The sequence below is a fragment of the Dasypus novemcinctus genome, chromosome 13, assembly GCF_030445035.2.
Source record: "Dasypus novemcinctus isolate mDasNov1 chromosome 13, mDasNov1.1.hap2, whole genome shotgun sequence".
NCBI classification, from domain to species: Eukaryota; Metazoa; Chordata; class Mammalia; order Cingulata; family Dasypodidae; genus Dasypus; species Dasypus novemcinctus.
The window spans coordinates 40,206,159-40,218,614 of NC_080685.1; the positions used below are offsets into that span (position 1 = coordinate 40,206,159).

The 12,456-nt window shown below is 36.3% G+C and overlaps 1 protein-coding gene across 4 annotated transcripts in view; it reads left to right on the forward strand.

Moving 5' to 3' along the window:
- HSD17B7 (hydroxysteroid 17-beta dehydrogenase 7) overlaps positions 1 to 12,456 on the forward strand; it is a 39,319-nt gene that overhangs the window by 14,321 nt on the left and 12,542 nt on the right. For 3 of the 4 annotated variants that reach the window (XR_011645467.1, XM_004449391.5, XM_004449389.5), the window contains exons 7-8: positions 257 to 313; positions 3,753 to 3,851. Coding sequence is in view for 3 of the 4 variants with exons in the window: in XM_004449391.5 (XP_004449448.1) it covers positions 257 to 313; positions 3,753 to 3,851 (156 nt within the window). In the remaining variant the exon portion in view is untranslated. Of the gene's footprint in view, positions 1 to 256; positions 314 to 3,752; positions 3,852 to 6,075; positions 6,862 to 12,456 lie in introns of those variants that run through there. The other variant, XM_004449390.5, reaches the window with a different exon arrangement.

A 12,456-nucleotide genomic window follows, 5' to 3' on the forward strand; every position in this document is an offset into this window, starting at 1 on the left:
TTTTAATATCTCTCCCTTATGGCAGACATAGACAAAAGAAGGAAAGGAGGTATGTCTCCATGTTAACTGATTGAGTGTTGGCATTAAGTGACATTTCTTTTTTAGATGCCTTTATTTTTTGATACTTGAAAAAGTTATATAATTAGAAATGCATGTTTTCTTTTTTAATATTTAAATGAATAATGCTTTGGCAATTCTGTTCCAAACTAACAGAGATAAGTGGTTATCAAATGACTATTGTTTTTTTCCCCCTCAGCTTCGGTTTTTTGCAAATGCGTTCACTTTGACACCCTACAATGGAACAGAAGCACTGGTATGTTCTTAGAGTTTCAATAGCTTATATAGTGGCTTAGCAGATGTGAATTTTAAGTGCCCTGGTGGCAGAAACAGTTTCAACAGAAAATATAGAACAAGCTTTGAGAATAATTGAGATCCTGTTCAGAACTAAGTTACACTTCTAAGGCTAAATGCAGAGCATTAGGAGGGATGTTCGAAGTTTAGTATCTACACTGAATAGCATGATTGTAGGAAAAGTACTTCTTTAGAAGTAAGATATATCAGTAGCTAGAAGAGAGACATAGCAGTGGAATACAAGAGAGGTGGGAAATCAAGATGGTGATAAGGAAATCATTGAGAGATTCTCCCATCGAGAAGGTGCATCTTGCAGTTTGAGAGTAGGGGCTACAAAGTCCAGCTCCACTGCCCTGTTATGAAGATTCTCTTTCCTCTGCTAATATTAGAGGGTCAGGTTGTTTCTTTATTAAGAAACCATTGGGTTTCTCTAAATTATACATGGCAAGTGGATTGCATGCGTTTCCTCATCAAGGATCATCATACTTTTTTCTGCCGTACTTATGTGGTGTCTGAATATTTTTCATCTCATGCTCCAAAGGTAGCCTCTCCTAATGGATCAGAATTGTCATACAAGATGAAAGTTGCCATCCAGTCTTTCCACCATCTGGTTGAAATCCCATTGTATTAGAGTCAATTCCTTTTGTGTTTGTCTCCCTCACTCTGCTGAGCTACTTCAGGATTTTTGCAATTCATCTTTGAAACTTGAGGCCCTAGCACTGTAGTGCCTACACCCAGCAGGTTCTTAATTGAAACTAAGGTAAACAGTAAGGGAAATGACTTGAAGTACTTCTTTTGGTAAATGTTAGAGAAATAAATACATTTATTGTAGGGACACAAATTGATGATAGAATCTAGTGCTTTAGACTATTTTGAATTAGTTCTTTTTTTAAATAACTTTTTTTAATTCATTATTTTTAAAGAAGGTTTAGATTACATAAATGTTACATAAACAATATAGGGGATTCCCATGTGCCCCCCCACACTTTCTTTGATCAATAAAACCAAACAAAACATTAGAAATACTAATCCATAGTCCTTTAAGGATTACTCTTGTACAGTCTATAGCACTGAAATTTAAGCGAAGACGTCAAGTATATACTGTGTGGGGAAAAGTTAGAAGATAAGATCCCACTATCACTTATTAAGGAACTTAGAATCATTTTTAGAAAAAAGAACAAACATATAAAATAAAAAAATAAGACCTTCTTTAATCATGTGGTAACTACTCAGAATGGAGGAGGAGTGGGGAGCTGGAGTACTTGGAGCAGGTTTTGCTTACTAAGGAGGACTTGATCTGGGCTCTGAAAGATAGATGGAATTTAGATAGGATGCTCAGTATGACCTTAGTATCATAGTTTAAAAATATTTTTGTTATTGTGACCCTCCTATTGTTTCCTCAAATCAGCATGGGCAGGAGCCTATCACCTGAAGGTATAATGTCATTTACTATACACTGATGGTTGTAGATGCTGGTGAGTGTGGATGAGGATTTGAGCACATGGTATGTGGAGTTTGCTGCCCTTTCAGTCTTTGAATAATTTTTTTCTCCTTAAATGGGCTCAGCTTGAGTGGCCTAAGGCATAATGGTTAAGAGTGTGGGCTCTAGAACTGTGTTCTAGAAATTCATTCTCCAGTTCCTGGTTGTAAACTCTTGACACTTATTTTTTTTAAACACCCACCTAAACCTTTTATTATCTGTAAAATAGGCATTGTATAAAAGTAAATGAGAGAAGGCATATAAATTGTATAGTACAGAGTATAGCACATTGTAAAGGATTCAGTTTGTTTTAGCATTTACTATTTTAAGGAAAACTGTCTTAATATCCATCTTAATTAAAACAGCATAGTTCTGGCATGTGAATTGACAGATTAATGGAACAGAGGGTAGAGGGTCAAAAAATACACCCATAAACAAGTAGGAATTTAGTATTTTTATAAATATGGCATGCCAAATCAATGGGGAAAAGATGAATTATTCAGAAAATGAAAAAAATAGAATGTGATCTTTTTTTTATACCTTCCATCAACATAAAATTCCAGATGAATTAAAAGATCTATACAAAAAAATTAAGGTAAAAAATTACTAGAAGAAAATTTGGGGAAATTTTAAAAGTTTTGAGTGTGGAGGCTTATCTAAGTATTTCATGAATCCCGAAAACCTTAAAGACTGAAAATTTTGACTAAATAAAAATCCCAAAACCCTATTATAAATAAAACCCTAAGACTAATTACAAAGCAGAAGAAAACTTTTTTGCCACTTATATCATAGCCTAAGGGCTAATTTTCTTAATATAAATATATATGGAGCTTTAACAAATCAGTAAGAAAAATAGTAACCCATTAGAACAATGGGCAAAGGACATGAAAGGAAAGGGTTCTTAAACTGTCTTAATCATATGAAAAAACTTTCAACCTCACACATGATAAGAAAAATGCAAATTAAAGCTACAATGAAAAGTTATTTTCAACCCCAATTAGACAAGATTAGAAAGTTTGATAATACACTACATTGTCAAAGATGTAGGGACACTGGCCCTCTTCTGCATTTCTAGGGGGAAGATAAATTGATATAGTTTCTATTAAGAACTCCTTGGCAAGAGCAAACAAAATGCTAAATGCCCCTTAACCCAGCAATTCCATCCTCAGTATTTATCTTACAGATGTGCTCAAACATGTATGAAATGATATATTCATTATTCATTACAGCTTGGCTTGTAATAGCAAAGACTGGAAACAACCTCTGTGTCCAACAATTGGAGACTACTTATATAAACCATGGTACATCTATAAAATGGAATACTTTGCTCCCTTAAAAAAAGAAACAGCTCTACATGTACTGATATGGAAAAGTCTCTAAGGCACTTTGTTTATATGAAAACTGCAGAGTGTGGAATGGTGTATATAATATACTTACATTTGAGTGAGAAAAGAGAATGTGTATGTTTTTAAGAGAACAGATTTTTTTGGGAAGACTTCACAAGATACTAGTTAGCATGATTGCTTCCAGAAAGAAGTAGTTGGCTGGAAAATTGTTCACCTTTTGAATGCATGCCTGTTTATATTAATTAAATATGTACTGGGTTAATATCTATGCTTTACTCTGGCCTGAGCTGAATATCAACTCTGAATAAGCTAGCTATGAACTAAGCATGCTGTGAACTTTAGTCTGGGGATTAAAGATGAAATAGCTTTGTTTTGCTTTAAATGATTGCCTTACCTTCTTCCTTCAAGTTACAGTAGTGGTTCATGAAGACATCACAGGTAGCTAAAGACAATTGAGAGGCTTTGTAGAATTTTGGAGGCGGGGAGGTGCTCTGTAAAGTGCTGGTTGTTAATCCCCACTAGCCTCACTTGCTTTGGGCAGAAAAAAAATTTTTACATATTCTTTTCCTTTTCAGGTATGGATTTTTCACCAAAAGCCTGAATCTCTCAATCCTCTGACCAAATATATGAGTGCTACTACTGGCTTTGGAAGTAATTATGTAACATCTCAAAAGGTAAATCTGCTTACATTGTGACTTTGAGCTTTTGCTACTGGGCTGATGAACTGGTCCCTGCTTTCCTGACCCGCCAGCCCACCAGCATCTTGTCTTCTCTTCCCTGGGTCTTTGCTCTCCATTCACTGACATAACACCGGATTTTTATGTTTCTTTCTGCTTGTGAGCCTGGCACATCTTGTTCTCTCTACTCAGACTTCTCTGGCCCTTCCTCTCTCAACTGGTTGTTGCTTTGCTCATTCTTAAGATCTCAGCCTTCTGGGTCCTTTAGACCAGGTCATGTGTTGCTGTTACAGACTTTCTTGACATTTTGTTCTGTTTGATTTAGCATTCATCCACTCTTGAGCTCCCTTATTAGAAAATAGACTTCATGAAAATGAGAATTCCACCCTCTTTTCTTAGCAGGGTGCCTTGCACATGGTAGGGGCTCAATAAATGTGTTACAAGTTGGTTAAAATATGAAGTGCCTTTCTATGTAAAGCTCACTTCGTTTTGAGTGTTCCAGCACCAGTTTTGCTTGTGACAATTACAAGCTTTAACCGATTGCAGCAATTTTGAAGAGTCAAGGAATGAAGAACAGGAAAAAAAAATCAGTACTGTGTATATACAGATGCTGTATAATCTTCTAAGAAGAAATCAAACATAAAGTTATATATTAGAAAATGAGAAAATTTGTTTTGAACCTCAAGAACTCTTGTATTTTTATCATGCATCTGATTTTACTTCAGCCTCCATTTTTCACTAGAAAATGGAACTAGATTTTGGCAAATGAGTTATCTCAGTGAAGTCAAATAATTGGCACTGATGTCAGTCTGTAGTCAGTAGCATGAGCTGTCAGGGGAGCTGTGCTCTCTGTTTCCCCTGGTACCTGTTTACAAAAAATGAATTTCTACTGTTTTCCAAAGTGTGTTTTGTGGAATACTAGTTCCTTGAGAAGATTTGCAAAAAGGGGTTCCTCAGATAAGTTAAGTTTGGGTAATACTTAATATATAATAACTTCCTATTTTAGGGACACGTGCAACATATATATTACTGTAGTAAAGGCTTTGAGAAGTTGGTACAGTTAAAAGGTTCATGTGACATTGTTTAATCTTGGCTTTTTGTTTTTTGATTATATAACCTTTTTGTTTTTTAATTTCACAATACCTAATAACATCCCAAAGGTCAAACTCAGAAAGACTACTCAAAGTTAATAAGCTTAGTTTTAAGCCCTCAGAATTTGTTTGGACTTGCTATCTATTGATCCTAGAAGGAATAATTTGGTTATGGAAGAAAATGTTTAATTCTATAAATTATTTTATTAGCATTTTAAAGAAATGCATTGAAGAAAGTGTTTTAATCATAGATTAATTTGGGGAAGTCAGCTTTCCTCTCTATGGAAAGAAGGACAAAACTAGAAGATCTCTAGTGCTTCTTCCAGCTCCAATATGGAAAAACTCTAAGGCAGTTGAATGAATATTAATATTATTTCCCAAATGTTAAAAATTTTCTCTTTCCCTGTCTCTGTCTGTGTCCAAATTTCCCCTCCCACAAAGATACCAGTCATGTTGGACTAGGGCCCTCTCCAGTCCAGCTTGACTTCATCTCAACCAGGAATATCCTCAAAGATCCTATTTACAAATAAGTTCACATTCACAGGACTAGGGGTTAGAATCTGAACATGTCTTTTGGGGGAAAGGGGGGCACAGTTCAATCCATAATAGCCACACAACACTTCTACTTTCAGTCCATTGGCCAGAGCTTGATACTCACTAGCCTCAATGGAAGCTACACTGGAAAGTGTAATCTTTTATCCGGAAGGCAGTGTATGAAACCAGGCTCCTTAAGGAAAAAGGTCAAATGGAAGTAGAAAGGTAGAGCAATTGGAATTTCTAAAACCTCTTGATTTTCCTCTTTTGCTCTTTCTTATATCACATCTGGTTGGTATGTTCTATCCCTGAGTTATATAGGTGTTAGGTGGGACAGCAAAACTCAAATATCTTATTTTTTCTATTTAGGAGAAGTATCAATAGGTTGGGTAAGGGTTGAGTTTGGACTGAGGGTTAATATAGCCTCAAGTTCTCAGGGTTTCCTAATAGTCTACAAGCCTGCCACTGCAGCCCTTCCTGCTGACACCTTTCTTTTTCTTTAGTTCTCTTACACAGGTGGAATGCCTTCCTTTTATGGAAATGCTATTCATTTCCCATTTCCTTTTTAGTCATTCCTATTTTTGCTTCTTTCTCAGATGGATCTAGATGAAGACACTGCTGCAAAGTTTTATCAAAACTTGCTGGAACTGGAGAAACACATTAGGGCCACCATTCCAAAATCAGATAACCAGGGCTGATGACACTGAAACATTGCCTACCTCCTGTGCTTTCTGGAGCAAGCAGGCTTCCATTGAATTGGATGATGTGCATTTGTAGTGAACTATAAGCCGTAATTATCTCTTTTCCTTCCTTCAAGAATTATCTCAAAGACTGTATGTGTGTGCACATGAGAAAAAAGATTGATAAATTGAAGTATCAATTAGATATTCTCCATAATGTCACTTCAAAGTTAGTGGAGTCATCCAACAGAGTATCTGTTTATATCGCTGTACTGACTGGAGCCCTCACTAGACCATGAGATGAGGTATAGACTTGAAAAATGGACACACAAGCCCACACGGCCCGTTCCTTTTGGCCTGCCCATGGATGAAAGACTCTGAGTGGCACCCTTAGTTTTGTTCCTATTTCTTAGTCTTTTGTCTTTTTCTCCCTCCACATGCTGCTGCTAACGATTGTAAGGGCAGAGATAGCCATGTACTTAATCACAGGAGCAACAGTATATATGTGCTTGGGCCACTTGAATTATTTACTTTTAAAGCATCTTTAATTGATGTGCTAATATTGGGACTGGCTTTTACCACCATTGGACATTTATTCCAATATATGTCTGCTCTTTTCGTGATATTATTTTAATGGATGTAAACTTAACAGCACAAAAATTATTTACTCACATTAAGTTTCAATAAAATTTTCTAATCAAATCCTGGCTGCTGGTAGGATATCTGTTGCTATCAGGCATACTACAGCAGTGGAAGTGGCTAGGACTTCAGTAATTAGGCGAAACTTTTCCTATTAAATCATAAGGGATCACACTCAAGTCTTCATTTGATATGAGGACAAAATATTAAATGCCTAGATAATTTTCCTAAATATAACTAACCCATCACCTGGAACTTAACAAACAGTAGTTTTTTGGAATGCATTAATAAAAGTTATATATATATAGATGTATATATATATAATTTCCCCACTGGGTAGTTTGAATTTTTAAAAATTACAATTTCTCTAATTTTCTTGTTAGAGAATTTATCTTTTAGAGTTAAACATTATTCTAACTGAAATTGAGGACTGAGAGCCACTGGAACCTTCCATTGGAGTGAAAAAGTAGATTTGGAGAACTGAAAGTAAAGCTGTTTTTTGTTGTTGTTGTCGCACCATTCAGTCATAACATATGTGGAAGTAATACTTTCTTGTGTGTCTCAAGTTTCTCATCTATAAAATGGAGCAATTATTTTTCTGCTTCCTCTACTCATGGTAATGGGGTGAGGATTTAATGCAATAAAGCAGTAACATATAAGCCTTTCTGAGAATGATGACAAAGTTTTCATTAGAGATTAATGAGCCAGATTGGTTCAAATGCTGCAGTGTAAGGCACCGAGTGACCACTTCCTCTCTGAGAATTGGTTCTGGTTTCTAAGTGTTAAGACTTTATGCAGGAGGCAGGATCATGCTAGGTGAGGAGGTTGCAACATGGGCTCTCATATTGAGCAGATACTTGATCAAATTTGGGGTCAGCCATTAATGGTACAACTTTGGGGAGGTTACTTCAATATTTATGATCTCAGTGTAATTAAAAAATGTTGGTCACAGTGCCTACTTTACAGAATTGAGATTATATTCTAATAGATGCACAGTCATTGTGAACTGTTATTTATTCTGTTCTTCATTATGTACCCCAAAGTAGACTTTAAACACCTGAACTAAATTCTGACTGCATGCCTTTTATGATATATCTGTAGGTTGGTATGCTGCATATTTTCTGAGTTGGTGTATCCATTTTCCTCAAAATAGAAAAGAAATCATAGTCAACTTCCTTCCTGGGTGGTGTACCTCAAAAATTGATTCCTGCCATTACATGATCCCAGATTTCACTATTTATTGTCTGAGTTTGGCTACAAGATTGAAGATCTGTAGTTGGGACTCCAGGAGATGCCTGATTGCTTTTCTGTGAGGCCTTGGACAAGCACATTTTTAATGATATCCATGGTGGCTCAGTATAAATAATTACTTTGTTCCACAATTATGTAGTGAGCACCACTGTATGCCAAGCACTATTGCCTTTAAAGGATATAGAAGTGAATATGTGGGTGATACAGTGAGACATTCCAAAATCCATCTATTAGTGCCGGAATGAAAGAATTGAGAAAATTGGGAAGAGGCATTACTTGAAGAGAGAATAGCTGATTGTTTTTTGAGAATTGATAAAGCCATAATCATCAGATTCAGGAAAAAAAGACAAGTCCTAAATGAGGTAAACACAAACAAAAGCCTACACATATTGAAACTGCAGAGAATGAAAGAAACTGACTTGTCAAAGCAGAGAAAATAGATTACTAATGAAAGATTGACAGTTAGACTAGTAACAGACTTCTGGCTTCCAATATTGGTATTGAGAAGATAAGAAAATAATAACTTCAAAATACTAAGGGGAAATAAACCTACCTAAAATATAATTCAGGAGTGAGAGCAAAAAATATTTTCACTCAACAGTTGAAGGTTTATCTCTAATAAACCCTTACTAAGAATTTACCTTTGACATTCCTTTAAAAAATAAAAATAAAAGAAGACTTCCAGAAAATGTATTTGAAGAAGAAAATTGAACCCTATATAGGGAAGAAGTGAATGCAAGAAGGAATAGTGAGTAAGGAAATTTGCAAACATGTGGGCAAGTACTAAACATTGGCTTTATAAAGCAATAATAAAAATGACTTGTTTCAAGTATAAAAGCAAGGCCGCAATATGCAAGATGGGAGAAATGTTCAGAGTTAAGAAATTCTAAGTACTCATAAGATCAATTAATTTTAGTTGTTACCATTTCTCATGTGCTTATTAAAATTTTACTGGTAATCTTATGAACTAGAAATAAATATACAGTTTCCAAACCAATAGCTTTAAAAAAGGAGGAGAGAGAAAACCATCCAAAAAAAGAAAAGGGTAAAGAAGAGGAAATCCAGGGGAAAAAAAAAACCCCAAATAAACAAATATCCAATCTAGATTTTAAAATATCAAAACAAAATGAATGTAAATGAAATAAACATGCCAATTAAAATATGATAACAAGAGTGGATTTTAAAAAAATACCTGTTTTTTAAAGAAGGCTACTAAAACATGAACATAGAAAGATTGAAAGCGAAAGGATGAGAAAATATATTCCTAGTGTTTTAAGTGTCCTGGGCTGCTTAGGCAAATACCATGAAATGGGTTGGGTTAAAAATGGGAATTTATTATCTCATAGTTTTGAGGCTAAGAAGTTCAACAAGCCATCAAGATGATGCTTTCTCCTCAGACTGGCATTCTGGGGCTGGCTGCTGGCAATCCTTGGCCCTTAGCTTGTCACATGGCAAAGCACATGGCGGTGCCTCCTGGTCTCTCCCTTCTCTTCTGGGTTCCACTGATATCAGCTTCTGGCTGCTGGCAATCCTTGGTCCTTAGCTTGTCACATGGCAAAGCACATGGCGGTGCCTCCTGGTCTCTCCCTTCTCTTCTGGGTTCCACTGATATCAGCTTCTGGCTGCTGGCAATCCTTGGTCCTTAGCTTGTCACATGGCAAAGCACATGGCGGTGCCTCCTGGTCTCTCCCTTCTCTTCTGGGTTCCACTGATATCAGCTTCTGGCTGCTTCCTCGGTAGCTTTCTCTTTCTGCTTGAATTTCATTCTGCTTGTAAAGGACTCTAGTAATAGGATTAAGACCCAACCTGGGCCACACCTTCAATGAAGTAACCTTATCAAAAGGTCCTATTTACAATGGATTCATGAATGGATCAAGCTTAAGAACATGTTTTCTGGGGCACACACAGCTCCAAATCACCTCACCTGGCAAATACTAATGAAAAGAAAGTGAGTAAGGCCATATAATTATATCAATACTAGATAAAATAGACTTTAAAGCAAAAACATTTTTAGGGATTAAGAAAGTCCATATATAATGGTAAAGTCACCATGAAGGAATTATAAACTTCTATGTACTGCTGAAGCTTAAAAAAAATCCAAAAACCAGATGTTTACAGAATTTGAAATAGAAAATTCCTCAATTTCAATAGACCTCACTTAGTGATTAATTAATCACACAAAAAATTGGTAAGCATGTGGAAGAATGCAATAAGCTTCATCTAATCAATATATATCCTGAGTCGTATTCTTTTAAAGTCTACATGTGGCAATTTTAATATCTAACTGAATTTGTAGATGAACATATCAGAAAACAAAAGACTGAAAATTAATGAGTTAAATATCCTATTCAAGAAGTAAAGGGAATGGCCCAACCCTACTTTGGCATTTGTGGTCCTGAGTGTGATGGAGTTGGACTCAGGTGTGATCTTTGTTCACAAGCCTCTCCTGTCACTTTTACCGAACCTGTGGTTGGTGTTGGGGTTTAGTGTATACTCTGGGGACCAGAATCTCTGGACTCTCCATGTGATAGCCAGCCCTTGAGCCTCAACAGACTTGCAACTCCTATCCTCTGGTTTTTTGGACTTACCCCAGCCAGCTAACAGGGAGGTGAAAGTCAGCCACCACACCAGGGAGCCAAGAGTGCCTACAATTGCAAACAGGAGAATTGCATCCATCATCCAATTGGAATCAAAGCACCCTCTCGATACAGAGGTGGAGTGGACATAACCATCCCAGGGTCCACAGAATGGAGGAATAGAGTATAGATTAGAGTGGACTTACTGATACTCTGTTCTGGAACTAATGTGATTAGTAATGGAAGTAAATGTAGCACTGAAATGGAGAAAGTGGCCATGGTAGCTGCTGAGGGTGGGAATGGGAAGAAGAGATGTGATGTGGGGCATTTTCAGGACTTGGAGGTGTCCTGGGTGGTACTGCAGGGACAGTTACTGGACATTGTATGTCCTCCCATGGCCCACTGGGTGGAATGGGGGGAGAGTGTAAACTGTAATGTGGACCATTGACCATGAGGGGCAGCACTGTTCAGAGATGTATTCACCAAGTGCAACGAATGTCCTCTGATGATGGAGGAGGTTGTGGTTATGGGAGGAGTGGGGTGAGGGGGGTGGGGGGAATATGGGGACCTCGTATTTTTTTTAATGTAACATTAAAAATAAATAAATTAATTTAAAAAATTAAGTGATTTAACAAAACAAAACAAAAAAATAGATTGGAGGACCACCTGTGAATCAAGAAAAAAAAAATAAAGGGAATGGCCCAAGTCATGGGTGGGTTCCTTAGTTCTCCTGGACTGATGATGCCTTTGCCCCTGCAGAAGTTCTCAAGTTTGAATCTCAGCCCAAGACAGGCTTTTTGACATTCTTTTATCATTCTTCAATATACACCACACATTCCTTAGATAAATCAACAGATTTCTAAGTAAATCAGGTGGTCTCTGTCAGGGTTTTCTATACAATATTCTTTAGCTAGTACTTCCCTGATCTAGTTCCAAATTGGCCAATAACTGCAAGCTAAACCTTGACTATATAACTGCATTGCCAGCCAGTTTTTTTTCATCTGTAAAGTGGAATTAACACTTCATTGCAAGAATCATACTAATAATGCCATTTGTACCTATTACAATGCCTGGCCCACCCAAATATTATTTTGTCACTCCTTTGGTTCTATCTACCCATAAAGGTTAGAAAGAAAGGAAATGAGTCTATAGTGCTTTCAGTTACCAATAAGGAATTTAGTGTCATAGTCACTTGGTCTGAATTTGAATTCTGATTGCTCAGCTTATTAGCTCAGTGAACTCTTAAGTGTTTTCATTTGTTAAATGGTGATAGTAATAGCTGTTTAAGCGAGTTAATATATGTAATATATTTTGTACAGGATTTGATTAAGCATTCAAGTAAAAAAAAAAAGGAAGAACTTAGAGGGAAAACAAGCAAATCCAAAGAAAAGAAAAATAAGCAAATCCAAAGAAAGGAAGATAAAGATAAATACAAAAAATAATGTATTAAATAAAAATACAATAAAAAAACAATTAGTTAAGAGCTGGTTCTTTAAAAAAAGAGGCAAAATTCTGTTGAGATGAATGTAAGAAAAAAAAGAAAAGATACTGGGAGCAGAGGTGGCTCCAGTGATTAGGAGCCTCCTTCCCATATGGGAGGTCCCAGGTTTGGTTCCTGGTGCCTCCTAAAAAAAAAGAAGACCAGCACACAACAAACAGACAGCAAATGCAAACAAGGGGGTGGGGAGAAATTTAAAAAAAAAAGATACTAGTAATATTAAGAACAAAAAGAAGGACATTTAACTATGGAAGTAGAGATTTTAAAAATGAGAGGAAACTGAACATACCAATTTGAAATATGTAGCAAAATATTGTTTCCTAGAATAAAATG